Source organism: Caretta caretta, chromosome 1, assembly GCF_965140235.1.
Source record: "Caretta caretta isolate rCarCar2 chromosome 1, rCarCar1.hap1, whole genome shotgun sequence".
NCBI lineage: Eukaryota > Metazoa > Chordata > Testudines > Cheloniidae > Caretta > Caretta caretta.
Window position 1 is genome coordinate 56,269,385 of NC_134206.1, and position 27,925 is coordinate 56,297,309.

The following is a 27,925-nucleotide window of genomic DNA, read 5'->3' on the forward strand; positions in this document are numbered from 1 at the left end:
CTAGTAGCTTCTGCAAGCTGCCGGAAGAAAGCCTCATCCACCTCATCCCCCTGGTCCGGTGGTCTATAGCAGACTCCCACCACTACATCACTCTTGTTGCTCACACTTCTAAACTTAATCCAGAGACACTCAGGTTTTTCTGCAGTTTCGTACTGGAGCTCTGAGCAGTCATACTGCTCCCTTACATACAGTGCTACTCCCCCACCTTTTCTGCCCTGCCTGTCCTTCCTGAACAGTTTATAACCATCCATGACAGTACTCCAGTCATGTGAGTTATCCCACCAAGTCTCTGTTATTCCAATCACGTCATAATTCCTTGACATCACCAGGACCTCCAGTTCTCCCTGCTTGTTTCCAAGGCTTTGTGCATTCGTATATAAGCACTTGAGATAACCTGCTGATCGCCCCCCATTCTCAGTATGAGGCAGGAGCCCTCCCCTCACAGACATTCCTGCCTGTGCTTCCTCCTGGTATCCCGCTTTTCCACTTACCTCAGGGCTTTGGTCTCCTTCCCCCGGTGAACCTAGTTTAAAGCCCTCCTCACTAGGTTAGCCAGCCTGCTGGCAAAGATGCTCTTCCCTCTCTTCGTAAGGTGGAGCCCGTCTCTGCGCAGCACTCCTCCTTCATGGAAGACCATCCCATGGTCAAAGAATCCAAAGCCTTCTCTCCAACACCACCTGCGTAGCCATTCGTTGACTTCCACGATTCGACAGTCCCTACCCAGGCCTTTTCCTTCCATGGGGAGGATGGACGAGAACACCACTTGCGCCTCAAACTCCTTTATCCTTCTTCCCAGAGCCACTTAGCCTATAGTAGGCCATAGCAAACTAACCATTTTTGTTAAAAGCAGAAGTCTACTGCTGCAGTGTTTTAACCATTAGACTATAAAGTTTCCATGTTACATGAAGCAATAGCTTAAAGTCCAAATTTGTGACCCAATGGAATAGGCTCTGTCTGATCAAGTTTTCAATTTTCTTTAAAAATAGAAAAAACATAGGAGGGTAGGAGAAAACAACAAGATGTCCTTATAAGAGGAAGAAAGAAATGGTTAAAACAAGGGACAACTGCAAGTAGTTATACCTCTGCTCCTGCTTTTTTTAAAAGTACTGTAGGATTAAACTTTAGTGAACACTACAGCTAAGGCTGCAAAATAGTCTGTTTAATCTGATTTGAGATAGCTGTCTGAAAAATTTGCACTGGGGAATGCAAGCAAAGAAACCGTAAACTGAACTTTTCTTTTACATTGTGAAAGGAGAGTACCTAATATAAATATTGTAGATTTAGGTAATATTTCAGGGAGGATTTGGTAATATTAAGGTTTGCATCAGAAATACAAAGAAGTGTTCATCATGAGAGTTTGTACTCAAAGAGCAAGCAGAGCCATCACTGGAAACTTCAGAATAGTGTTTTACCACTAACCCTGGAAATACATTTTTTGTCTTGAGCATCTGACTCATCAAAATCAGCAAAGTGTTAATCTTTAAAAACTGAATCCCTCTACTGTAGCTACTCCAATCTGTCTTTCTTCAGGCAAGAAGTCTTAAAAAAAAACAAAAAACTTTAAAATAACCTAAATATGAGGAGTTTCCACATGCAGTTCTACTACTCATGAGAAAACATTAAGAATTTAGAAAGTTTAGTAGTGCCCTGTAAGTCCATTGGAAAAAAGTTAATTTTCATGGAATGGGGTTTCCTCCCTCTCCTAATAAAAATCTTTTAATGCACAGAGCTGATGTCCTAACAGAAGTATAGGACTCTTTATTGCACCATGATAGCACAGATTAGAAAAAATATTTACAAGTGACATATGTATAAAATTATCTTTATACATGTACACAAATACGACATTTATTTAAATAACTGTTCCACAGACAATAGGAATGCCACTTCAAACTCTTGGTCAGAAAATCTGTTCACAGACTGGCGAGCATTTTGTCTGATTTCCAGCCTCTTTTCAGGAGACAAAGAAAGGATCTGAGCCATGGTCTCAGAATAATCATCCTCATTTTCTGCTAGAAATCCTGTAATATGTCCTTCATAGGGTACCACGATATCTAGTTTGGGGCCACCAGAATTGTGAGCCAGAATAATTGTGCCAGCTGCCATACATTCAACTATTCCTGGAAAGATACAAAAAATATGTTATTAAGAATACAGTTCTCATATGTACATAGAGCTGGTTGAGCTTTTTCAGTGGAAGTGTTTTTTCAATGATTTTTTTGTCAAAATAGACACTTCAGAACTATTTTTTCCAAAATGTTTCACGTTTTTCATTAAAAAACCTACACCAAAATTTTCATTTTTTTTTTGGCAACTAAAAAAATGAAGATTTCAGCTGATTGGATAAAAATAAAAACTTTAAGTGAAACCAAAACTGCTTACTCCCTCAGCCTTTTTTTTTTTTTTTGGATACTGGAAAACCAGTTTTCTATTTGTTGTTCCATCTGAACCCCGAAAAATTTTTCTAGATAAGATGACAATTTTTTAAAAAAATGTTATCAAAATTTGGTGGAGGGGAAGTGGGGAGACCATCTCTACTTATGGATTTCAATAAAATTTAAAAATGTAGGGAAAAGACATCCAGTAACAGAATTCTAAACTGGTAAGAGGTGCTGTTTTATCATTTAATTTCTTAGCACCTGACTGTTTGACATCTGAGTTCAAGCTCAGTCTGACAAGACTCGGAGGTGTTATAACAAAAGAGAATCAGTTTGTTTGTCAGTGATATCCATGGGCTTGAGCCACATCTTTCAAGATACAGCCAACACGTATTGTGACATTGGATTTCTAGGTTGAGATTTTTAGTATATTTTGCTAGTCTGATTTGTATAATAGACTTGAATAAAAAGCTACATATTGAAAAGAGTAGAGGTGTACGGAATGAAGGTGCACTGAACTAGGCACACTACTAACCGCAGGGACCAGCAACACCTGAAGCCAAACAGTTAAAACACCTTTGAAAATTCAAAGAGTGCTGGAATTGAATGGTACATAGCATTTGTATTCGACCCCCATAGATTACACAACAACCCCGACAGACATTCTGATTACTGCCTTGCTGCTTCTTCGCTGCAATTCTGAGATTTAAATGCTGTTAGCTCAAGAACTGCCAGAGGTAGAAAATAATGCTGTAACTATATCCTAAAGCTTGGAATATAAAGATAAAAAGCCATAAAAGGTGAGCTGCTAAATCATCCTGGAATTCAGGGCCATAATCTGAGTGGGGTGTCTACATGCTATTCTGGCAAAAGGCGAAGTCTTTGGGAAGAGGGTGTGTGTGGAAATGAACAAAATTATAATTGTGGATTTAAAAGTCCAATATCTTGTGACCTGCCAGGACTAGAATTCCTTTGAGGGACCATTACAAAAAATTAGAAGTACCTTCAATACCAGTAAGTACTGAGCCTGGACCAGAACTCAGAAGAAAACATTTTTGATCACTGCACAGTCATAAGACAAATCAGCTAACTATGTTACAATTGACACCATTGCTAATATTTATCCCTTTACTGCAACAAAATGGGAGCATGACTGAAAAGTCTCAGCAGTTTTAGTAATGGGAAAAATCCAATAAGAAGTAACAGGAAATGGGAAAAAAGCCAATAACAGAAGACAAAAATTCTCACATGTGGAAACAAAGTAGATATTGTAAAAAAAATATGGCTTGGGGGAGGTGAGAAGCAAGAGTAGGCGAATGAAGACAGTAACAGAGGCAACAGAAAAGCCATCAAAATACTACATAGGAGGAAAATTCTATCAGCTAGAGAGTATGCTTCTGAACTGACTCAACAGGCTTTACTTATATCATGGTCCTGTACAGCGTAAGTCGCTTCTGTTAATTGTAGTTTAGTAATGGCTGATGACATCAGTTTCAGCTTGCTGAAGCCACAGCCAAGTAATCAGTCCATCCATTAGGATGCAAGCTTGTCTCATACTGCATGCATGCCAGAGAGGTATGGTTAGTCTTACCCCATTCCATAAATGGGAAAAGTGAGCAAGTCCCTATTTCTGTGCCTCATTCATCTCCATAAAGCAAGCCTCCCTCCCCTCCCCCAGCTGAAGTCAGAGCCTTAAGGTGCTTGAAGTCGAGGAAAAGTACTCACCAATTCCAAAGTGCTCATTCCACATGGTGTGCAGACCAATAACTGCATCTGCCAGGTACTTCTTTAGCTCCTCAAATGGAATGTTTACTTTGAACTCCACCTTTTTGTCAACTCCTAGTTCTTCACAAAGCTTTTTAAGTCTGTTTACACGCTGCTCATCTTGTTGGTTACGACAGCCTCCAATCAGGATAAGCTTTGGTGAGGACTGCTGCCCCAGAGCTTTCTTTTCCAAGAATTTGGCAAAGGCTCTGATTTGCAAAGGATGGTCCTTCTCAGGCCTAAACTGTCCTACAGAGACAATGGAATATTCTGTGGTGCTCTTTTCCTCCTGTAACGGAATATCCAGGAATGTCTGAACATCACAAGGTGGATACACAACACTTGTGCAAATGCCAGTTCTCCAGAGGGAAAGGATGTGATTTAGGGTCCATGAAGAATTAACCATAATGACATCACTGCGAGAACCAACCAATCCATATACAAAAGCAAACAAGTAGTAATAGACAAATTTAAGTTTGCTGAGAAGGGGATTCCTTGTAATGAAGGCTGCATTGTTAAATCTGGCATTCTGACTCCTAACCACAGAAAGCATGTCAGTGCTGATAGTTGGATAATGAACATAACACCCAACACGGCAACCTCCTAAGTACTTAAACAGAGGCAATGTGAAGGCATAACCCATTGAGTCAATGTAAACATCAGGAACACACTTCATAAGAGCTTCCCAACCAAGAAACACAGACCCTAAGCTTTGACCCAGCAAAGTGAAGTGGGGGTAAAGAGAGGCCTCCACAAGGTAACGTTTTTCTAGAAATACAAACTTCACAGGATGAGTTAATTTGATGTTGAATCTTCTGAAAGCACTTTCTACAATCTGTTCTCCAGTGACATCTTTATCGCCAGTATAGACAACATATATTGCATCTTTGTACCTGAAAGAGTACAGTAAAGAAGAATTTCACAAATCTTTTTCTATAAAAATTTGTCACAAGTTATGCAACTGAGACTTATTTCCGTCTCAAAATTACCAGAAGTGAGAACAAACTTTTAGCCTCGGTCTTAAACACGTTGGCCTTAAAACATATTGGTTTTGGTTTAACTGAACCAGATTTTTTTTTTAAACCACATTTCTGGAGCCTTAAGAGTCTTTGATCTGCCAAAAAGCATGGTTGTTTTTGGGCTAATTAAAAGAAACCATGTTATTCAATAGAATTCAACTTGCAGGGCAGGATATTCCCATTCCAAAAATGAAATATCAAGACTGCAGAATTGGTCCTCCTAGTGCAAACAAAAAGTAAAAAGGAGGAAGAGTGTAGCATAGACCAATGGATGTGTCAAAAGGGTAAAGAGGTTTTAGATGCAGTGTTTGAATGCCTCAGGCAACTGTTTGGATTAGATGTGATTTACTTAAATATATGGGATGCCAAAAATTGCATAGATAATACCATAAAAAGTATCAGGAAAAATCAGACTGCAATATAAACTTGCACTTTGCTAAGTACGTGCACTTACTTTTTCTGCAGTGCTCTTACAGCACACCACAAAACTCTCTCCCCTCCACCACCTGCACTGCAATATGGATGGAAAAATGCAACAACCAGTTGATGTTTCCCATCTTTTCCTATTGAGGCCAACTGATTTTTCCTTTGTTGTAGCCACAGCCGTATTCCCCACAGTAGTACAACCAAACAGAGACATAAAGCTCCACTTAGGAACAATCCAGGGATGAACAATGAGCACAGCAACCTGGAACAAGCAGGGAAAATTAAATTCAAACATCATTTGTAAAAAATAGTATATGTAAGAAAATATTAAAAACAGTAAATACTATATATATTTCCTAGGCAATTTCTCAGATTATTCTCTCAGGGGTAATGGATATCAGTACCTTGTTTTAACAGCTAGCTTATTACTGGTTTGTTTTCAAACCTCTGCTTGGAAGACCGCAATAGACAAGAAGGTTACAACTAAGCTTATGGAGATGATCTAAAATTATAATAAAGTAAAAAATCCAAAATATAGCTATCTCTAGCATGACTCCTATAGAATTCTGCCAACAGACACTGACTCTTGTGGTGAGTTTACTACATGATAGCAATAAATGAAGCAGGTTATTTCATCCTTCCCTTTCTCATCCATCTGTTCCAGCTTCTCATAGCCACTGTAAACTCTTTGGGGCAGGGACTAATTTTTTTTTTGGGGGGGGGGGAAGAGAGAATATACAGTGCCTTGATCTTTGATTGATGTTGCTATATATTTCAGCAACACAGCAAGTGATTTTCTGTTTTATTAACAGTAAATTAAGCATCCCAGCACCTACATGGGAAATCAGTGTAATCCCATTTTGCAGATGTGAAAACTAAAGTACGGAGGTATTAAGTGACTTGTTTAAAGTCTCACAAATGGGTGGCAAAGCTAAGGACAAAAAACAGGAGTCCATACTGCCTATTCTTTGCTTTAGACCTCTGTATGGTCCTTCTGAGCAAGTGGGAGGCACAGAATCACCAAGATGCCACACCTAGACTACAGCACATAAGAGATTTGGGGTAAAATTTTCAAAAATGGCTAAGTGACTTGGGAACCTAAGTTTCATTTTGAGAGGTGACTTGGGCACCAAGGACCACCAGGCCTGGTCTGCAGTACAATGTTAAGTCAGTATAACTACACCACTCAGAGCTGTGAACAATGTCATACCCTGTGTGATGTAATTACAGGTTTCAGAGTAGCAGTCGTGTTAGTCTGTATCCGCAAAAAGAAAAGGAGGACTTGTGGCACCTGTGACGGGGCAAGGCCAGATGGCTATTGAAAAGTAGTGGGAGATACATATATTAGCTCCAGGCTAAACAAATCTCTGGTACCAGGTTAAGTAAAATGGAAGCTGCTCCAGGTCATTTAAGACACCTGGGGCCAATTAAGAGCTTTCCAGAAGGCAGGGAGAATGCTAGGTTGATTGGGACACCTGAAGTCAAACAGGGACTGGCTGAAACTAGTTAAAAGCCTCCCAGTCAGGTGGGTGTCTATGTCAAGAGCTGTAGAAGAAAGTTGTGCTATTGGAGAGGCTGAGTAGCACACACCATATCAGGCACAAGGAAGGAGACCCTGAGGTAAGGGTGAAGTAGAGCTTGAGGAAGTGAGGTCTGCTGAGGGGGAAGTAGCCCAGGGAATTGTATATGTCATGTTTCTAAAAGGTCAGCTACCATAGCTGATACTATTAGGATCCCTGGGCTGGAGCAGAAGGTGGGCCTGGGCTCCCCCCTGATTAATCACTGAGACTGGGAGACAGAGACTGTGCAAGGAAGGATAACGTCTCCTCACCTCCCTTGCTAGCTTATCATGAAAATGGCTCTGTAGACTGTGACCCTTATCTCTAGAGAAAGAAGGGTTACGTGGAGGGTCACAGAGAGCCTCTGAGGCTAGCGAAATCTGCCAGGAAACACGGGACCCATGGAGGTAAGGACAGAGCTTTGTCACACACCTTAGAGACTAACAAATTTATCTGAGCATAAATTTTCGTGAGGTACAACTCACTTCATCGGATGCATCCGATGAAGTGAGCTGTAGCTCATGAAAGCTTATGCTCAAATAAACTTCTAAGTCTCTAAGGTACCACAAGTCCTCCTTTCCTTCCTGTGTGATGTAGTCAGACATAGCTGGGGCACTGGAAGAATTCTTCCACTGACCTAGCTGCCGGCTCTCAGAGAGGATTTCCTGCAGCCATGGAAGAACGCCTCCTGTTGCTGTAATGCCTACACTTAGGGTTGCCACCTGTCTGAGTTTTGGCTTCTGTGTCCAGGTGCAATTTAGGGTTGCTTGGTGCCTGGTTTTTAACTGGAAAGCCCAGTGGAAAAGGGGACCTTGCAGCATCCAGTCATAGACTGACTGGACACCAAAAGTCCAGCTACCGCAGGGCTGGGGGAGGTGCCAGTCATTAATCCAGGCCAGACCCTGCTCAGTCAGGGCTTCCTCCTACCTGCAGACTGCAGCAGCTCTCAGCCCAGCCGGGAGAGGACTCGGGAGTCCCGTTACCAGTAAATAGAAAGGGGGCAACCCTATCTGCACAAAGCTGGACTGCTGCAGTGCTTCCAGTGCAGCCGTGGCCTGCGTCTCACGGACAGCCACCAGGACTTGAGCGCCTGCGTGACTCAGGAGCCTTTCCAGGGGCGCCCCGTGGTGTGACAGCTCCTAAGGCAGGGGCAGCCGGGGAGAGCCAAGAGCCCGCTCCCGAGAAGGTCAGCGGGGAGGGAGCAGACAACGTTAGAGAGGAAGAGCAACAGGGCGCCCGCAGCCAAAGCCGCCTCCCTGCCGCAGGCCCCGGCCCCCACACAGCGCAGCCGGGCGACGCCCCGGCGCGGGACGAGCGCTCGGGTCGCGGGGGCCGAGTGAGCGGCAGACACCGAGAGCGGGAGGAAACCCCGGCCCGGCGGCTGCGGGGTAGACACGGGGGGGGTGGGGGGGAGCGGCTGCTTCCCCTGCGGGAGGGGAATGGCGCCCCAGCCAGCGGGCCGGGAGGCGGCGGGACTATTTTCTTTCCCTCCCCCCAACCTTGGAGCTGAGGCGCCCGCCCTCACCTGACTAGCGAGCACAGACAGACCTCTCCCGCCGCCATCTTGGACCACGCCGGGTAACCTTTCACCCGGGAAGCGATCGCGCCGCTGGAGGCCCGGCCTGACTGTTCCTCCTTCCCCATTGGCTCCCGCTGGGAGAACCCGGCTGGAAAGAGGGGCGGGGCTAGAACGCTAGCGGGGATTAGGGGGCGGGGCTAGGTCTGCATGGGGGTGGGGCGCGCGCGGTCTCGAGTGGGCGGGGCAGGGGGCGTGCCAGGGTGGGGGCCGTGCTCCCGGGTTTGCACAGAGGAGCAGGTAAGGACCGTCCCCTCCCCCTCCCCCGCTGGTGACTGGCGCTGCGCCCCTCTCGTTAGGGGCAGCGCCCTTGCCTCACGGTTCCTGTCGCGTGGCTGCAGCCCAGGGGCGTGGGCGTCTGAGAAACCTGCAGCGCTGACCCCAGGTAGCCCCTATATGCCACCCCCCACCTCAAACAGCACTTCTTGTCGAGTTAGTGCCTACTCCTGCCAGGCCACACTGCTTTCCCCCTGCCCTCCCCAGGGGGGATGTTTTCCCCCAGAGGATGGGTGCAAAGGAGGAGAAATTTGCAGCACCTGAGTGAGGTGAGATAGAGGCATTTGTCTCCTCACCCCGAGCTGACTGCTCCCAGGGCACTACCTGATGGTTAAATCTCCTCTGGGCTGCAAAGGTTGTGTGCAGTGACAGAGAAGCATATTCCCTGCAAGTGGCAGAGGGGCACATGCACTATAAGGGCAGGGCTCGGCTAGGAAAGAGTGTGGTTTGAACTCAAATTAGTTAATGCATGGGAACTAAAACGAGGGGAAATCCTGTCTCTTTGTGTAAACCTGCCTTTTTTGGCAGTGAAGACATAGCCAAGGCAAAGGCAGTTTGTAGTTTTAACACAAGTTAGCAGGTTAAGGTAAAGTGGAAAGCCGAGGATTTCTGCTGACTCGTGTTAAACCAATGCACTGCCTTGCCTTAACTAGGATTTTACCCTTGTTTCTACTTGTTAGCTAACAAGAACTCACTGTTTTTCCTAGTGAAGATAAGGCAAGAGGATGGTGGGTGGTGTACCCCGGGCCACAGACCACGGTGTATAACTTCACATTACTTCCTACACCACTGGGTAAGTCATGTGGGGAGTGTTTGCTCAAAATACATGAAAACAGTGGAAAAATTGCCTACTGGTTAGAGCATAAGCCTGGCAGCTGTACATTCTGGGTTCTACTTCCAGCCTTGTCACTGTTTTGTTGTGTAATGTTAGGCAAATTATGTCACTCCTCTGCCTCAGTCTAAGGATATTTAAGGCACTCTACAAGTGCAACGTATTATCACTTTCTTAGAAAAAGAAGGGCTGTGTTTGTAAATGGCTAATCATTTTCCTGTATGGACGATCTTAAAAAGATATTGTCAGGTCAAATTTGGCCCAATAGTATAAGCTTTTATAATATTTAAAACCAATAGACATTGCTACATGATTTTAAAAGAAAAATCTAATGAAAAGTTTTCTTTAAAACACAAGAACTTCCTTTGTAGGGTCCGCAACTTAAAAATTGCATATTCTGCAGGAGAGCCTGAAAATATTTTCTAGACATAGAAGTGGAGTTTGCCTACTTTTTTGCATTCCTTTTAATGAAAACAGCCTATCATAAATGCTGATGAGCTTATTATATTTTTGAAATTGGTAATATGTTTAACATAACAGCATCCCCTTAAATTCATGGACATAAGGATTTAAAAAAACGTAATGACAAACTTTTGATCTGAGGTCCTTTAAAAACTACCTGTAAAAAAGAAATTATGCTAGAACTAATCCATTAGCTCCAAAGAGGCACAATACCCTGTTTTGGCCCTGATCCTGCATTGGTATTTGCTAGCATAGACTCTTGTGCTTAGGCGTCTCATAAGCACATTAGCGGATCCCAATGCAAGATTTTTCTCTTTCTTATCACATTTCCATTGTTTGTTTTAATTTTCATCCTTTACAGGCATTATTTCTGCATGTGTCTCTTCATTATGGCAAAATGGTATGTATTCACTTTCCTTGCTTCAAATCACACTTTTGATCTCTGACTGCCTGATAAGCCTAAACAAACAGATGGTATAGTCTCCTGGCAAAGTACACATGTAACTCATTAACACTAAGAGATTTAATTGCATATATACTCCAGAATATCCAGCATCTGCTTCTCACTCTTCCTAGACACACACAAATTGCCAGATAGGATTTCCAGTGGCGGGTGTTTTAGTCAGTCTTTGGTTGTTGTTTTATTTCATCTTCCATTTTCTCTGCATTGAGAGACCATGTACGCAGACCAAAGGTCAGAAATGAAATGGAATGTGAAGAGGGCACTGCTGCATTCACCACAGTGAACTTCAGTTTATGGGGAGAAGACAGGAAGAAGATGACGTAGTTGTAGATAAGGTGGCTCATTTTAATAGGCACAGTCATAATGTGGGCTTCTATGAATCAAACAACCCAGAAAAAAACTTCATAACAAAACTGGACAAAGGTCACTCATTGACGGGCTGCTCTGTCTCAGAAATGGCTAAACATGCTCAGAAAGGGATTCTGAAGGGCATCCTCTCATCAGGAGCCTTGCAGGTACCGTACCCAAAGAGGGAACCAGATTTACTGAAAAGTACTATATACAGTTTGAAAAGATAAAAGGGCATAACAAAGCTGTGTTTGTGTCTAACATACCTGCCCAGCCATGTGCTGCTATACCAACAACTACCTGAATGACCGTTTCCAGTATTATGAATGTTGTTGTTTATAGTAAACGAATTTTTTTAAAAAATTCATAACTCAATAACAAAAGAATGTGAGGCAGAAATGTGGGAATTTACAAGCAAAAACTTTTATCCTGCACTTACAAATGCTGTGTTATTAGAGTCCAGTGGTTGTAAGCTTAGAATTTATATATCTATTTCTATCTTTCTATTTTCAAAGTATCATTAGTGTTTCATCACAGAACAGTTAGTGTGTTTTGCTGTTTATAAATTAATCTTTCACTGAATAATGGGAATGAATCCCACATCTTTCCTGTGTTGGAGGAAGTGTGAAGCTGGCTAAAGCATGGAAGGCAAAATCTAATCATCTGCAATACAGAGAATTTCTGAAGTCCTATGTGGAGCTGAAGATAAATGTCTTCATCTCCATTGTAATATCGGCAGTGTATCACATGACAGATCCATTCCAGGTGGGTGAATCCTCACTGTCTCCAGTCTGTTACAGAGTCAAGGTTTTTCACATTTTTGAAGAGTTTTCAGTTCATTTTATGAATAGAATCGCTTAGATATGTACTGATCTGTCTGCCTCAATGAAGACAGAGCAACAGTCTTTCTGTGTCATAGTTTTGGCCAGTTTTGCTCACTGAGATTCTGGAGCTGTTAGGGGTTCTCTGAGCCATGACCTGTGAGTTAGATCAATGTCTTTCTTGACTGGGGTAAGCCAGTGGTGAAGTACTGGGTCCATTGCTGGTGGAGTGTGTCAACACATCCCTATGCAGGGAGGCTGGGTGCCTGCTGTCCTTAAATCAAGAATCATACAATAGCTGCCTTAAGAAATTATCACTTGAAGCTGATGACTTGGATCAAACTTCCCATTTGTGAAGCATCATTGAGAAGGCTATGGTAGGAAAACATTAATTTCTTTAGTCATCAGAATTCCTATATTTTGACCAATTGGGTGTCCAGTGGCAAGGAAGTCCAAGACAACTGCGGGTTTCTTCTCTGTTGAAGCCTTCGTCCACCTTCACAGCCATTAAGTGGTGATCCTGCTTCATCCGCCTTTCTGCCATTGAGATCTTGTATTGGGTTGTGTTGTGCTGGGCTGCACTTTGTCTGGTATCTCACCTTTGACCTTACTGCCATGGGTGACCCTACCAGGAGTACAGGATTCCAGACGGCATTGCTCTTAGGGTCTTAAGTATATGCAAGCTTCTTCACCACATCTTGGTGGCAGCCCAAGAAGTAGCATCTTTATGAAGCTGAAGGAATGGATGAGGGCAAGCTGGCTGAGGCTTACTTAAGGTGAGATGTGTGGAAGTATAACATTGTATAAGTATAACGTTGTATAAGGGGACATGCTGGATACATTGTATATGAGAGGGCATGCCAAAACATGTTACAAAGTAGCTGAGGGAGCACATGTAGGGACAGTTAGCTTTTGAATGGAGAAACAAGATAGAGCCAGCACATCTAAGAAGCAGGCATCAGAATGGAAGGTGTGAAGGTCAATTAGTTAAGTTAACTGGAAGCTGTTAAAGGAGATTAAGGGTGGCAGGTAATTGAAGATACGTGACTGGTCTCAGGGATCTCGAAGGGTGGTGACTAAAATCTTTTTCTTCTTTTGTCTGTAATTTCTCTGTAACTTGTTCTCCAAAAAACTGTATAAATTAAAAGACACAAGCCCCACTCGGGGGGCTCACTTCTAAATGTATTAGCAGAGCAGCTTTGCTAATAAAACAGAGTGGTCTGATAAATTGTGAGTCTGAGTCAAACTTCGACAGATGGAGGAAGGGATGTTGGAGGGTTGTAGAAAGCAACTGGAAGAGTATCTGCCACTTGTGGCCCAGGTTTATTAGAACTAGGGCTGCTTTTCGAAGATCAGATAGCAATGGTAGCTAGGGCTATGGCCCTGGAGTATTACTGGCTCCCTGTGTGATTAATTGCTCAACAACAGGCAATTGCATTCTGCACTAGCTTATGTTTCAGAGGGCCAGGTGGTCTAGTGCGTAGCACACCCAGTATCTCCCCTTACTGGGAAGACCTTTCAGTCCTGTCCCTCACCTGATAATGTGGAGAGTTTATTTATTGGAAAGTGTATTGTTAACTGTGTGTGTGTGGTTAAATTTTGGGAGTTGCCTAAAGCCCATGAAAACAGGCACGTCGGTAATTGATAAAATAAATAAAAATGTAAATGCAATTTTGCATTTTATATTTCATTCTTAAGATTTTCATGAAAGTACAAAGCTTTTTTTCCTGTTAATGCTTGGCTTATCTTGTGAAGTTTGGCTTAGAGACCAGAACGTGTTGCTCACACATGATCTGAACTAGAGGTAATGCTTCAACACACATAATCTAGTTCTTGCATAATTAGGGTTGCGATATTTCAAGTTCTCAAATAGAGGACACTGCTGGGGAAGAGGGAGGGGGATCTGGAAGGGTGAGGGGTACAATTTCTATTGTACAGTTTCTTTCTACCACCCTTACTTCTGCACTGCTGCTAGCGGCGGTGCTGCCTTCAGAGTTGGGCGCCCAGCCTGCTGCCCAGGTCTGAGGGCAGCGCCACCACCAGAAGCAGCACAGAAGTAAGGGTGGCAATACCATACTTCCTGGACACTTGTTCATATGTCAAAAGTCTGCCCGGACAGAGATCGGAGGACCAAAAAAGATGTCATGTCTGGGGAAATCCGAATGTATGGAACTGGTCATAGGCACTGACTCCGTGGGCACTCCAGCCCTGGAGCACCCACAGGAAAAAAAATAGCGGGTGCTCAGCACCTGCTAGCAGCCCTGTGGTTCAGCTCCTCCCTCCCAGCGCCTCCCACCTGCCACAATCAGCTGTTTGGTGATGTTCAGGAGGTTCTGGGAACTAACCGGGACTACTTCAGTTGGGCCAACTGGAGTTTGGACCCTGCAGGAATTTCTCTTTAGGAACCTGTGACGGCACTTGATTCAAGTGACTCAAACAACTTATTCAAAACAAAGCATTATTTAGTCTTTCACCCAATGGTACAAAGGGTACAGGGCCAGCTTATAAAACAAGAGTCGTCATACATGCATTTCCTTACCTGTGCTTTAACCTCGCTTTCAATAGCTCAAAGCAGGACATCTTATTCTCCACCTGGGTTGGGAGAAACAGCCTGCACTTTTTACAGCATGCTCCCTCTATCGCTAAGTAAATCTTAGCAGCCTGTCAGCTTTCACAGACATGCTGGAAAGCCTAACCCACACCTGCTCCCTTTTCCAGGGTCTTTGAGGTTTAAGAGGCCTGGATGGAGCCTCCTAGATCTCCCCCTAGTTGATGGACCAGCCATTCTTATCTTAACTCCTTTGAAGCTGTCTTATCTGTTTCAGAGTGTTAGCCTGTAGCCGCAAAAACAAGGCGGAGTCCTTGTGGCACCACCTCTGTTTTCTCATCTGTCCTGCTTGGTTCCTTACCAGCCCCGTTACAGCCTCCTTTGATTTAATCCTATGCTTCCAGTCAGGTAGCAATACAAAATGGAACAAGGACACCGAATTACACATAGTATCTATTATAATAATAATGCAGATATCTCCCAGTTCATCAGCGATGATGCCACATAAAACTTGTATTGTTCTATCAGTTCAGAGAACTGCTAATGATTTTGTTTCTACAGTCCCTCCTGTGACAGCACTAAAATTGCATCTGATATAAAAGGACGGGTTTTTTTTCCACCACTGTGTTAAACATTCTGCTGATTTTTTTTTTTTTTAAATCACAAATTATTTGACTTGTGACTTCAGCCTCTGTGAAAGCTGCAGGGTTGGCAGCCCTAGGGACTGAAAGCACTGTATTTCACATAAAGAAAAGGAGTACTTATGGCACCTTAGAGACGAACCAATTTATTTGAGCATAAGCTTTTGTGAGCTACAGCTCACTTCATCGGATGCATACTGTGGAAAGTACAGAAGATCTTTTTATACACACAAACCATGAAAAAATGGGTGTTTACCACTACAGAAGGTTTTCTCTCCCCCCCCACCCCACTCTCCTGCTGGTAATAGCTTATCTAAAGTGATCGCTCTCCTTACATTGTGTATGATAATCAAGGTGGGCCATTTCCAGCACAAATCCAGGGTTTAACAAGAATGTCCGGGGGGGGGGGAGATGGTAAGAAAAAACAAGGGGAAATAGGTTACCTTGCATAATGACTTGGCCACTCCCAGTCTCTATTCAAGCCTAAGTTAATTGTATCCAATTTGCAAATGAATTCCAATTCAACAGTCTCTCGCTGGAGTCTGGATTTGAAGTCTTTCGGTTTGTAATATCGCAACTTTCATGTCTGTAATTGCGTGACCAGAGAGATTGAAGTGTTCTCTGACTGGTTTATGAATGTTATAATTCTTGACATCTGATTTGTGTCCATTTATTCTTTTATGTAGAGACTTTCCAGTTTGACTAATGTACATGGCAGAGGGGCATTGCTGGCACATGATGGCATATATCACATTGGTGGATGTGCAGGTGAACGAGCCTCTGATAGTGTGGCTGATGTTATTAGGCCCTGTGATGGTGTCCCCTGAATAGATATGTGGGCACAGTTGGCAACGGGCTTTGTTGCAAGGATAGGTTCCTGGGTTAGTGGTTCTGTTGTGTGGTATGGGGTTGCTGGTGAGTATTTGCTTCAGGTTGGGGGGCTGTCTGTAGACAAGGACTGGCCTGTCTCCCAAGATTTGTGAGAGTGTTGAGTCATCCTTCAGGGTAGGTTGTAGATCCTTAATGATGCGTTGGAGGGGTTTTAGTTGGGGGCTGAAGGTGACGGCTAGTGGCGTTCTGTTATTTTCTTTGTTAGGCCTGTCCTGTAGTAGGTGACTTCTGGGAACTCTTCTGGCTCTATCAATCTGTTTCTTCACTTCCGCAGGTGGGCATTGTAGTTGTAAGAATGCTTGATAGAGATCTTGTAGGTGTTTGTCTCTGTCTGAGGGGTTGGAGCAAATGCAGTTGTATCGCAGCGCTTGGCTGTAGACGATGGATCATGTGGTGTGGTCAGGGTGAAAGCTGGAAGCATATAGGTAGGAATAGCGGTCAGTAGGTTTCCGGTATAGAGTGGTGTTTATGTGACCATCGTTTATTAGCACTGTAGTGTCCAAGTGTGTGGACTGGACCAGGCTGAGGTTGATGGTGGGATGTTAGGGGACGAGAGCTGAGGAAGCGTTCTAAGTCAGCCATAAAAATGTTGGCATACTGTGGGGCTATGCGGGTACCCATTAGCAGTGCCGCTGATCTGAAGGTATACATTGTCCCCAAATGTAAAATAGTTATGGGTAAGGACAAAGTCACAAAGTTCAGCCACCAGGTTAGCCGTGACATTATCAGGGATAGTGTTCTTGACAGCTTGTAGTCCATCTTTATGTGGAATGTTGGTGTAGAGGGCTTCTACATCCATAGTGGCCAGGATGGTGTTATCAGGAAGATCACCGATGGATTGTAGTTTCCTCAGGAAGTCAGTGGTGTCTCGAAGATAGCTGGGAGTGCTGGTAGCGTAGGGCCTGAGGAGGGAGTCTACATAGCCAGACAATCCTGCTGTCAGTGTGCCAATGCCTGAGATGATGGGGCGCCCAGGATTTCCGGGTTTATGGATAGAATATCCCAGGTTGGGGTCCAGGGGTGTATCTGTGCGGATTTGATCTTGTGCTTTTTCAGGGAGTTTCTTGAGCAAATGCTGTAGTTTCTTTTGGTAACTCTCAGTGAGATCAGAGGGTAGTGGCTTGTAGAAAGTGGTGTTGGAGAGCTGCCGAGCAGCCTCTTGTTCATATTCCGACCTAGTCATGATGACGACAGCACCTCCTTTGTCAGCCTTTTTGATTACGATGTCAGAGTTGTTTCTGAGGCTGTGGATGGCATTGTGTTCTGCACGGCTGAGGTTGTAGGGCAAGTGATGCTGCTTTTCCACAATTTCAGCCCATGCTCGTCGGCGGAAGCACTCTATGTAGAAGTCCAGTCTGCTGTTTCGACCTTCAGGAGGAGTCCACCTAGAATCCTTCTTTCTGTAGTGTTGGTAGGGAGGTCTCTGTGGATTAGTATGTTGTTCAGAGGTGTGTTGGAAATATTCCTTGAGTCGGACACAAACTTCCTCGTGGCTGGACTTTACTAAAACTAGACAAGCCATTTACAACACACACTTTGCTTCTCTACAAAAGAAAAAGGACACTACACTTTCTAAACTACTACATGCCACAAGGGGCCACAGCAATGGTTCCCTCAACCCACCCAGCAATACTGTTAACCTATCCAACTATACTCTTAGCCCAGCAGAAGCAGCTGTCCTATCTCGGGGCCTCTCCTTCTGCCCCTCCACCCCAACGAACATGATACAGTTCTGTGGTGACCTAGAATCCTATTTTCAACGTCTCCGACTCAAGGAATATTTCCAACACACCTCTGAACAACATACTAATCCACCTTACTAATCACGAAAGCTTATGCTTATGCTCAAATAAATGTGTTGGTCTCTAAGGTGCAACAAGTACTCCTCGTTCTTCTTAGAAGGCTTGTCTCTGGAAACCTTGGGTGGCTAAGATGCCAGAGGAATTATGCTGGCTCCCACCCTCTTCATACAAAATTTTGCATCGGAATTTTGAAGATACTGTAGACTAAATGCTGTGGGAGGTTGAGCCATTCCTGCCTCATTATAGCTGACCTTTAGGTAGGCCTCAGTTACTAACAACATTCCCTCTAAATTTCCTTTGTACTAAGTGGGCTACAAATGCCATTGAACACTACATTTGTGTCCTGGGGCAAGCTTACACTTTTTTTTTTTTTTTGAAGTCTTCTTACTGTACTAATTTGGCCTGCATGTGAGAGGGGTGTGCATAGGGGGGAGGAAGTGTGAAAGGGGTGTGCACCGGGAGTAGGAGTGTGCGCATGTGTGTACAGGGAGCTGCCCTAAGGTGCCCCTCAGTATCATACATTAGTTTCCATCACTGCCATTTGTGGGGTCTTAGAGGAAAGCGATTAGCTTTGAGGTGGACTCCTGGCCAGGCTGCTAGGGCTGCCTGTGTGTGTGTGGGTGGTGGGGTGTGGTGTCTGACTGCACCTCCCCGGGCCAGGGATTTCAGAGCCCCAAGCTGGAAACGCTCAGGATGGGGCCCAGGCTGCAGCTCCCGTTGGCAGCAGCAACTGCTGAGTGGAAACCAACTGCTGGGCGGCATATGGCAGTGCTATGGCACTATCAGGCCGCAGCTCCGGAGTCTCCACTGTCCTGGGATGGTACCGCAGAGCCCATCCAGGCCTTCACCTGAACTCCTGCACAAGGGGTATTCAGGTGCCTTGTCTCCTCCCAGCCAGACTGAGCGTGTCCCTGAGACTAGAAACGCTTCCACTCCTCCCACAACAAGGAGATGGGCCATGTCTGGGGAGAGCCGTTCAGGGTCTTAAAGGGCCACACCATGTCCCTGCTGGGGCTGCACAGAGGAGACGTGAGTGGAACTGTTTTTGACTTGCACAGTGTAGACAAGGTTGCTGCATGGCCATGTGTGCACACAGTTGATAGAGTACTGGTTATTAAAGCCCTCATCCTGAAATGAATTCCATGCAGTTAGATCCATTTGAAGCCCATTGAAACCAGTGGGGATCTGCATGGGCACAGGGATCCATGGCCGGGGGCTCTAGAACAGTTTTTTTTTTTTATAGTGGGGTGCTGAGAGCCATTGAACCAAACAGTAAACTCTGTATATGATAGAAACCACTTCAAGCCAGGGGGTGCAGCAGCACCCCTAATTCCAGCACCTATGCCCATGGAACTCTTTGCAGGATTGCGGCCTAAGACTCTGGAGAAAAATGTATATTTTTTAGTTCCTAAATTCAATGCATGCAAATGACTTGATAAGATAAAGCCACTGGTCAGTAATCAAACACAGAGAAATTGGAGTAATTGCATGCAAGTATATTCATCTGACAGTCATGTGGCCTTTAATACTTGGTTGTACAGTTGAGAGCTTTCTTTGCTCACCATGTGCATTACAATACTGTGAACTTAGGCATTTCTACACGGATGCACTCTTAGCTTCCAAAATGCTTGGGACTGTATGTAACAGGAGGAGTTTTAGATCATCTGAGTACACTAAGGGTTGTTTTGTTTTGTTTTTAATATATCTCTTGACTGTGCATTACAGCAGCTTATTGTAGAATTGTTAGATACATAGCATAATGAGTGTACATAGCATCGTGCAGAAAGCAAACTGTGCCATTTAACAAGCTCTTTGCTCCAAAGGGCTTGTAGTTTAAGGCCCCCACTGGGACAGTACAGAACAATCCAAAACCAAGGACAGAGAAGTTGATGTGTAAAATGAGAGCTGTGTATTTAGGAAGAAATTTTGGTCTAGTTTTTACTAGAATGTTGTGATTATGTTAAGTTACTGAACACAGTAAATGCTGGTAAAAATAATTTTTTTTTAGTCAGGCTTATTTAGAGACTGATTCTACTTCTAGCTGAACCAGAGTAAATCTGAAGTAAGTTGAACTGAAGCCAATGGAGATATTTGAGGCTAAGGACATGTATACACTTCAAACTTTTACTGATGCAAGTTATGTTGGCATAAAGCCGCTATATATTGCTTGCGATTGTGCATTCTTGACTCCTCGCAGTGGTGCTGCACATACTCACCAGGAAGTGGTTGTTTTGATGCACAGTGCAGTGCGTCATGGATAGGTATCCCAGTGTGCAACTTGCCGCCATCCAGTGCACTGTCTTTTTTGGGAAATTTAGACAGTGCTTGGTGGGGCAGAAACATAGGGGTGACGGGGACTGATTTCACCAGACATATCGGGTCCTTTGGCACTGTGCATTTTGATGGATTTCTGTTAAGCTTACATTATAAGTCATTACCATCTGTATGTTAATCTGTTGGCTATGATACAATGTACACATTTAATTGTTAGTAACAACCACAATCGCAGTTTTGCTTTTGCTCTTATTAAATGGATTGCTGGCTCTGTTTGAATCAATGCCTTACTGTTCTTAACATTGAGTGAGAGTTGAATGTTGGTTTTTTTAAAATCAGTATATATACATGTGGCAGGGTGGCTTAAACTACTACAGGCCCAAAGAATGGGGGCGTGATCAAATAAGTTGGAGAACCACTGGTCTACCTGGCCCTGCAGTTTGCAGGCCTGTTAGGAGGTGGTGCATATCTGTGAATATAACACTGACAATGCACCTCTTAATTTTGTCATGCTTGCTGTAAATTTTATAACTATTATACTGTTTGTCATTGATCCTGTGTTGTCACAGAGTACAATAACAAGTAAGTGCGTGCTATCACTACTGCCAGGCATTCTGCAGCAATATATTGGGAACTATTAAGATGAATTATTTTCCAATCAGGAGCTTTGGGTAATGAAAACGCTTCATAAATTCTGTGCAAATTAAAAGCAAATACATTAAAACCTTAAGAAATGTGTGGAACTTTTCTTAAAGAAGGGGAAGGAATATTCATGTCCATTTTAGTTATACACACTGACCTGTGAGAGCCAGAGCTGATGTGTATATGTGAAGCTGTGATTGTCCTTACTGTCCCCTGGTGTGGAGTGGTAGGGGTAGGGATGCAGACCCTGATGGCATGTGCGCACGCGCACACATCAACATGCTTAACTACTCACTTCCCCCAAAATATGTAGTATTCAGTCTGTTTATATGGAATATGGGAGTTGGGTGAGGAGCCATTTCAGCATATGTATGACTTATTAAAAGACAAATTTTAAGTAGAACTGTGTCCTAAACTGCTTTATGGTGTTGTACCCAAACATTGCATTTCAATGGGGGATTCCATTTCTTTTATAGGAACAGGTTTCAGAGTAGCAGCCGTCTTAGTCTGTATTCACTGTACTCACTGCACTTCAGTGAGCTGTAGCTTACAAAAGCTTATGCTCAAATAAATTTTAGTCTTTAAGGTGCCACAAGTCCTCCTTTTCCTTTTTATAGGAACAGCCTCCTGAAACTCTTACTAGTCCACAAAAGTGGTCCATAGTCCTGCAAATGGTCCCATTGTCTTCAGTGGGATTGATCAAATGATTTAAGGTTTACAGGATTATGTTCCAAGTTTGTCAATTGTTCTGGACAAAACTGACAATGCCTGAGCTGTCCGATCAGAAGGAGCTTCATTCGAATAAAGGTGGGCAGATGTCTGGTAAGTCTTAGTTCCGTTGCTAAGATGAGGAACATATTTTTCAGCAAAATTCTTGGCAGATTCCTGAGGCAGCTGGTTTAAGGCCATCATTGTCCGGCATTAATCTTCACTTATAATTCTCTCATCCACAAAGCTGGAAAATTAGGCACTTGTTTTCTTTGTTTTGCTGCTCCCGTTCCAGTTAACAAAATGCATGTTAGACTAGTTTGGCTGCAAAGAAGAATTCTGTGTACACTGGGGACAACTCCTGATTCCTATCAGGCTGCAGAACTGGGCTGACATCACAATCCAAAAATTCTCTGGTCAGTGCAAGCAGAGGCATTCATCTAATGATTTGGACTTGATGTGATATAGTATGGATGTCATGGATAATTCAGACCAATGGGGAGAAACCGAATCAAAAACATTGTTTAAACACCTTCCATCCCCCCACTTCCCTCTTGAGGACTCCTGATCAACGTAACAGCGTAATACATATGCTAACAAACTTAAACAAAGCCTATGTTTAAGTTTGTTAGCATATGTATTGTGCTGTTAAAGCCAAATAAAGAATGAATGCGCTCCCGGGTTAGCCATGTTCTGCTCCTTTAAGTAGCAGAGCACAGCCCCACCCACCCCCTCCAGTAGGGGCGGGGTTAGCGCCAAATCTTTCTGGTACCCTTTACCTGCTAAAAATTTCTTGCCTGTACTGTGTACTGGCAGGTACTGCCCTACTTGCACTCTTGGGTTTAAGGCTTCCCCAGGTGTTCCATCTAGGTGGACTCACTGCAGGAAGCTCCTGGTGTCAACAGGGGTGCTGAATGCACTGAGGTCAGAACCAGGAAGCGCTGAACCCGAGGAGGCTTCTTGCCCTGGTGAGTGTGCCCTGAGGGGGAGATGCTGCACTAGAGTCCTGACTGACTTCATTCAGAGCACTGAGACTGTGATTCAATGACAACATACATCACACAATAATATTAATGGCCAGTGTGTTACCAGTTGGCATACAACGCCTTACGTGACATCTTTTAGATACAGTTTATGACAACAGTGAGCTGTGGCCAGGAGTGTGTAAGACCTGATGAGTTATGGTATGGTGTGTCCTCGGCCAGTTGGCATCTGCAGGGCTCTTGTGTCACAAGTATGTGACTTAAACAGCTAATGTCCTATGGCTCAATTGTTCTCACATGGATTATTCTTATAGGGACTATAAACTCTATACAATTGCACTTCTGCAGTGTCCTTCGCACTGTTCCATCAGAGGGCTCCCTGCTACTAGCTGCTCTGGCAGAATTCGCAAAAAGAAAAGGAGTAACTTGTGGCACCTTAGAGACTAACCAATTTATTTGAGCATGAGCTTTCATGAGTTACAGCTCACTTCATCGGATGCATATCATGGAAACTGCAGCAGACTTTATATACACACAGAGAATATGAAACAATACCTCCTCCCACCCCACTGTCCTGCTGGTAATAGCTTATCTAAAGTGATCATCAAGTTGGGCCATTTCCAGCACAAATCCAGGTTTTCTCACCCTCCACCCCCCCCCCACACACAATTCACTCTCCTGCTGGTAATAGCCCATCCAAAGTGACAACTCTCTACACAATGTGCATGATAATCAAGGTGGGCCATGTCCAGCACAAATCCAGGCTTTCTCACCCCCCCCCCTTTTTTTCCCAGGGACACACACACAAACTCACTCTCCTGCTGGCAATAGCTCATCCAAACTGACCACTCTCCAAGTTAAACCAGAACGTCTGGGGGGGGGGGGTAGGAAAAAACAAGGGGAAATAGGCTACCTTGCATAATGACTTAGCCACTCCCAGTCTCTATTTAAGTCTAAATTAATAGTATCCAATTTGCAAATGAATTCCAATTCAGCAGTTTCTCGCTGGAGTCTGGATTTGAAGTTTTTTTGTTTTAAGATAGCGACCTTCATGTCTGTGATTGCGTGACCAGAGAGATTGAAGTGTTCTTCGACTGGTTTATGAATGTTATAATTCTTGACATCTGATTTGTGTCCATTTATTTACATGGGGAAAACCTGGATTTGTGCTGGAAATGGCCCACCTTGATCATCATGCACATTGTAGGGAGAGTGGTCACTTTGGATAAGCTATTACCAGCAGGACAGTGGGGTGGGAGGAGGTATTGTTTCATGGTCTCTGTGTGTATATAATGTCTTCTGCAGTTTCCACGGTATGCATCCGATGAAGTGAGCTGTAGCTCACGAAAGCTCATGCTCAAATAAATTGGTTAGTCTCTAAGGTGCCACAAGTTCTCCTTTTCTTTTTGTGAATACAGACTAACACGGCTGTTACTCTGAAATCTGGCAGAATTGGCAGTGGATTTGAACCATAGATCAAGAGAGCATGGGGGGAGAAATCTGGCAAAGCAAGAGCCATCCTTGTGGAGGCTTGGTAACTCTGTGTTGCCTTCTGGCCTATGCTCCCTTTCAGAGCAACACTGCAATGGGCTGTCCCTGATCCACCTCGGTGGGTGGGTTGCATAACTCGGAGTGGGAGGCTTTCTGCCCATAAGAATGATACTCAGAGCAATAGCACACACTTTTCCTCAATAAACCTCTACAGAAAAGAAATTAAGCATCAAAAGCAAATACCCTTCCCTAAGCAGAGCTTTACCTCGAAAAGGAAGAAATGCCAGAGACTCCATGATATCCACTCATAGAATCATAGAACGTTAGGTTTGGAAGAGACCTCGGGAGATCGTCTAGTCCAAACCCCTGCTCAAAGCAGGACCAACCCCAACTAAATCAGTGCCTACAGCTCCTGGGATTCCCAGGAGGTCAACCATCCAAGTACTAGCCAGGCCCGGGACGGTTTACCGCACGGGATCGAGGGCATTTGGTCTGGTTAGGGCACTATGACATTGCAACTGCTTTTGACTTTATGTGGAAGGTGCTCAGATACTGTAGTGATAGAATGAGTTTCTGTGAAGTTTTTCTTCTTTTCCACTCATGGAGATAGAGAGGATGATTTGGCCCATGCTAGTGACAGATGCAAGTCACATCACTTAATGCACTGCTGGAAGTGCTGAGACACAATGGCAATGAATGTGTTAAGATCCTATATAGAACAGAATTTGGAAAAATCACATTGCTGCTAGTAACTTCTCTTGTTACATGCATAGAGTTTATTTCCAATAGTTGGCAGCATAAGATAGTAAGAAGCAAGAGTTAAAATCAGTTTGTCTTAATCTTGCTTTTACATGCATCTAGTTCTGCTGGATTTGTTCCAGCATATTGGCTTGTTATATTTTAGAAAGAGCGTTCACAACGCAAATGCAAGGTGGTGTTACGGCTGTCTTTTGAAACAAAGATATCGGTGCTGTATATCACCCAACATAACCCATCTTGTACAAAATACATCATAATTGTGCCATAATCGTATCATTGTGTAGAATATGGGGTGCAGTGTCACACCCTATATTTCATTTACCTATTCAAAACAAGACAACACACAAGTTGTTGTCACGCTCTCTGAAGAGGCTCTCGACCGAGGGCAGACTGTCAAGAAGCAGGGCAGAGATCCCGAACTGGCTGTGTTCTATAATTAAGTTTCACCACCCCAACAACAAATGTTAACTCCTAACACACTATAACAGTCTTACCATGGCATCACAGACAATCCACTTCAGCATTCCAATCTATCTTTCTTGTCACCCAGGCAAGTGATGGGAATGGGAACAACCAAATATTTGGTGTATAACCACCAAGAGACCAGTCACTTGCCCCAAGTCAACTTCTACATTAGATCTCCCACAAGCACAACGCTTGTAGCCAATCCTACAGTAAACTAACTAAGGATTTATTAACCAAGAAAAGAAATGGGAGAGTTATTGAAAGGTTAAAGCAGGCAAGAATATATACACAAATGAGTTACGTTCTATGGTTTCAAAAGGTGACAGAGATATAGTAATCTGCCAGCTCTGAATGTCGTTTAGGGCTATCCCAGGTGGACCCTGGGGATCTCTGCTTTTGTTTCATAGCTGTGAGAGTCCAAACAGCAAAAGAGATGAAAAATTTATTGACCTCTACTTTTATTTTGTTCTTCCAGAATTCAAGCTGATGGGACGAGCCTCTTTGCACATAGCTTCTTCATGGGAGTAAGGGGCAATTAACAGTCTTTGTATTGTGATATCCCATAATGGTCCATTTAGTCTTGATAGGCCTTCGTGATGGGCAGGAGACGATCCCTCCTGACTGGGTTCACAGTTTCAGAGCAAACATTTTTTTTATAGTTACAAAGCGAAAACTTAAATATTACCAAAAAGAAAAGGAGTACTTGTGGCACCTTAGAGACTAACCAATTTATTTGAGCATAAGCTTTCGTGAGCTACAGCTCAGATGAAGTGAGCTGTAGCTCACGAAATCTTATGCTCAAATAAATTGGTTAGTCTCTAAGGTGCCACAAGTACTTTTCTTTTTGTGAATACAGACTAACATGGCTGCTACTCTGAAACCTTAAATATTACTTTGTAGCATGTGATACAGATATAAGTGAGATCAATGCATGTGGTAACTTACAAGCATTTCATAAAGTCTGAACACTAAACACATTATAAGTCCAATACCTATCTTAACTTTACTAACACACAAAGTGAATTAAACTGGTTTCCAGCAATAAATTTGTCAGGGGTTGGCTGAGGTCTAAAGCCTTGGCAAGAGCTGTCACCTGGTCCTCCAGCCTCACAGTTATACTAAAAATCGTTATGAAATTCACAGAACAATTTTAAAAAAAAGGTTGAAATTGCTAAGTGACAGCAGTGTAGGTAGCAGAAGTTACCACCTATGCACCAGACTGAGTTTTTAAATGTGAACCTATTTAGCTATGTATTTCACAACAGCAAAAGGGCTTAAATCGCCAGGGATCACCTCCCGTACAAGGCCAAGCAGGTTGAAAACCCACTCCCTACAGACTCCAGTGAGAGACTGCTGAATTGGAATTAATTTGCAAACTGGATACAATTAACTTAGGCTTCAATAGAGATTGGGAGTGGATGGGTCATTACACAAAGTAAAACTATTTCCCATCTTTATTCTCCTCCCCCCCCCCCCCCCCCCGGCGGTTCCTCCAATGTTCTTGTCAGCTGCTGGAAATGGCCCACCTTGATTATCACTACAAAAGGTTCTCCCTCCCCCCCCCCCGCTCTCCTGCTGGTAATAGCTCACCTTAAGTGATCACTCTGGTTATAGTGTGTATGGTAACACCCATTGTTTCATGTTTTCTATGTATATAAATCTCCCCACTGTATTTTCCACTGAATGCATCCGATGAAGTGAGCTGTAGCTCACAAAAGCTTATGCTCAAATAAATTTGTTAGTCTCTAAGGTGCCACAAGTACTCCTTTTTATGTCTGTTAAGATGAGCCATCCTGGAATGGTTCAAATTGTAAAATTCATTAATTTCAAGTAATATTTAAATAAAAATTTACTTAAAATTGGGAAAACATTAGTGAGTTATTCCTTTCTGTTCACCTTATATACTGCTTTTGCTCAGACTTTCTAGAAAAAGTCAGCTTTGATCAAAGGCCAAACATGGAAAAACTTTAGCACAGAGACGAAACTTTCAGAAAGTTAAGAGCACTGAATATGGGGAGATGATACTGCAAGTCATTTAGCGATCCTATCTAGAATGGGTTTTGCCAGGTGCCGGCCATAGATTCCAAGACCAGAACTGATAGTTGTGATCATGTAGTCTGATCTCCTATATAACACAGGCCAAAGAACTTCCCCAAAATAATTCCTAGAGCATAGCTTTTAGAAAACATCCAGTCTTGATTTAAAAATCCACCCTGATCCTTGGTAAATTGTTCCAGTAGTTAATTACTCTCACCCTTAAAAACATATGCCTTATTTCCAGTCTAAATTTGTCAAGCTTCAGCTTCCAGTCATTGGATCATGTTATACCTTTCTCTGCCAGATGGAAGAGACTATTATTAAATATCGGTTCCTCATGTACAGACTTACAGGCTGTAACCAAATCACCCCTTGACCGTTCCATTCAGATACATAATTGATCTCCTTAAGTGTATAAGGCATGTTGTCTAATTCTCTAACTGTTCTTTTCTGAGCCCTCTTCAGTTTATTAACATCCTTCTTCAATTGTGGGTACCAGAACGGAATTCAATATTCCAGCAATAGTTGCAACGGTGCCAAATATAGAGGTAAAATAACCTTTCTACTCCTACTTGAGATTCCTCTGCTTATGCATCCAAGGATCGCATTACCCCTTTTGGCCACAGCGTCCCACTGGGAGTTCATGTTCAGCTGATTATCCTCTGCTACTCCCAAATCTTTTTCACGATCACTGCTTCCCAGAATAGAGTCCCCTACCCTGTGAGTATGACCTATGCTCTTTTTTCCTACATGTATACAT

At 43.5% G+C, this 27,925-nt stretch overlaps 2 protein-coding genes across 5 annotated transcripts in view; one reads left to right on the forward strand and one right to left on the reverse strand.

Moving 5' to 3' along the window:
- Nucleotides 1-1,730: 1,730 nt before the first annotated feature.
- ALG11 (ALG11 alpha-1,2-mannosyltransferase) lies at nucleotides 1,731-8,803 on the reverse strand. The gene is made up of 4 exons (XM_048848801.2): nucleotides 8,672-8,803; nucleotides 5,616-5,849; nucleotides 4,104-5,035; nucleotides 1,731-2,120 (listed from the first exon to the last, which is right to left on the reverse strand). The coding sequence occupies exons 1-4, from the start codon at nucleotides 8,788-8,790 to the stop codon at nucleotides 1,849-1,851; spliced, it is 1,557 nt and encodes a 518-aa protein (XP_048704758.2). The 5' UTR covers nucleotides 8,791-8,803; the 3' UTR covers nucleotides 1,731-1,848.
- A 98-nt stretch (nucleotides 8,804-8,901) lies between these two features.
- The window catches only part of ATP7B (ATPase copper transporting beta), a 78,259-nt gene continuing 59,235 nt past the window's right edge, over nucleotides 8,902-27,925 (forward strand). For 2 of the 4 annotated variants that reach the window (XM_075128263.1, XM_048848826.2), the window contains exons 1-4: nucleotides 8,902-8,962; nucleotides 9,706-9,791; nucleotides 10,654-10,692; nucleotides 11,727-11,868. Coding sequence is in view for 2 of the 4 variants with exons in the window: in XM_048848826.2 (XP_048704783.2) it covers nucleotides 10,667-10,692; nucleotides 11,727-11,868 (168 nt within the window). In the remaining 2 variants the exon portion in view is untranslated. The remainder of the gene's footprint in view (nucleotides 8,963-9,705; nucleotides 9,792-10,653; nucleotides 10,693-11,726; nucleotides 11,869-27,925) is intronic. The other 2 variants (XM_048848848.2, XM_048848857.2) reach the window with 2 other exon arrangements.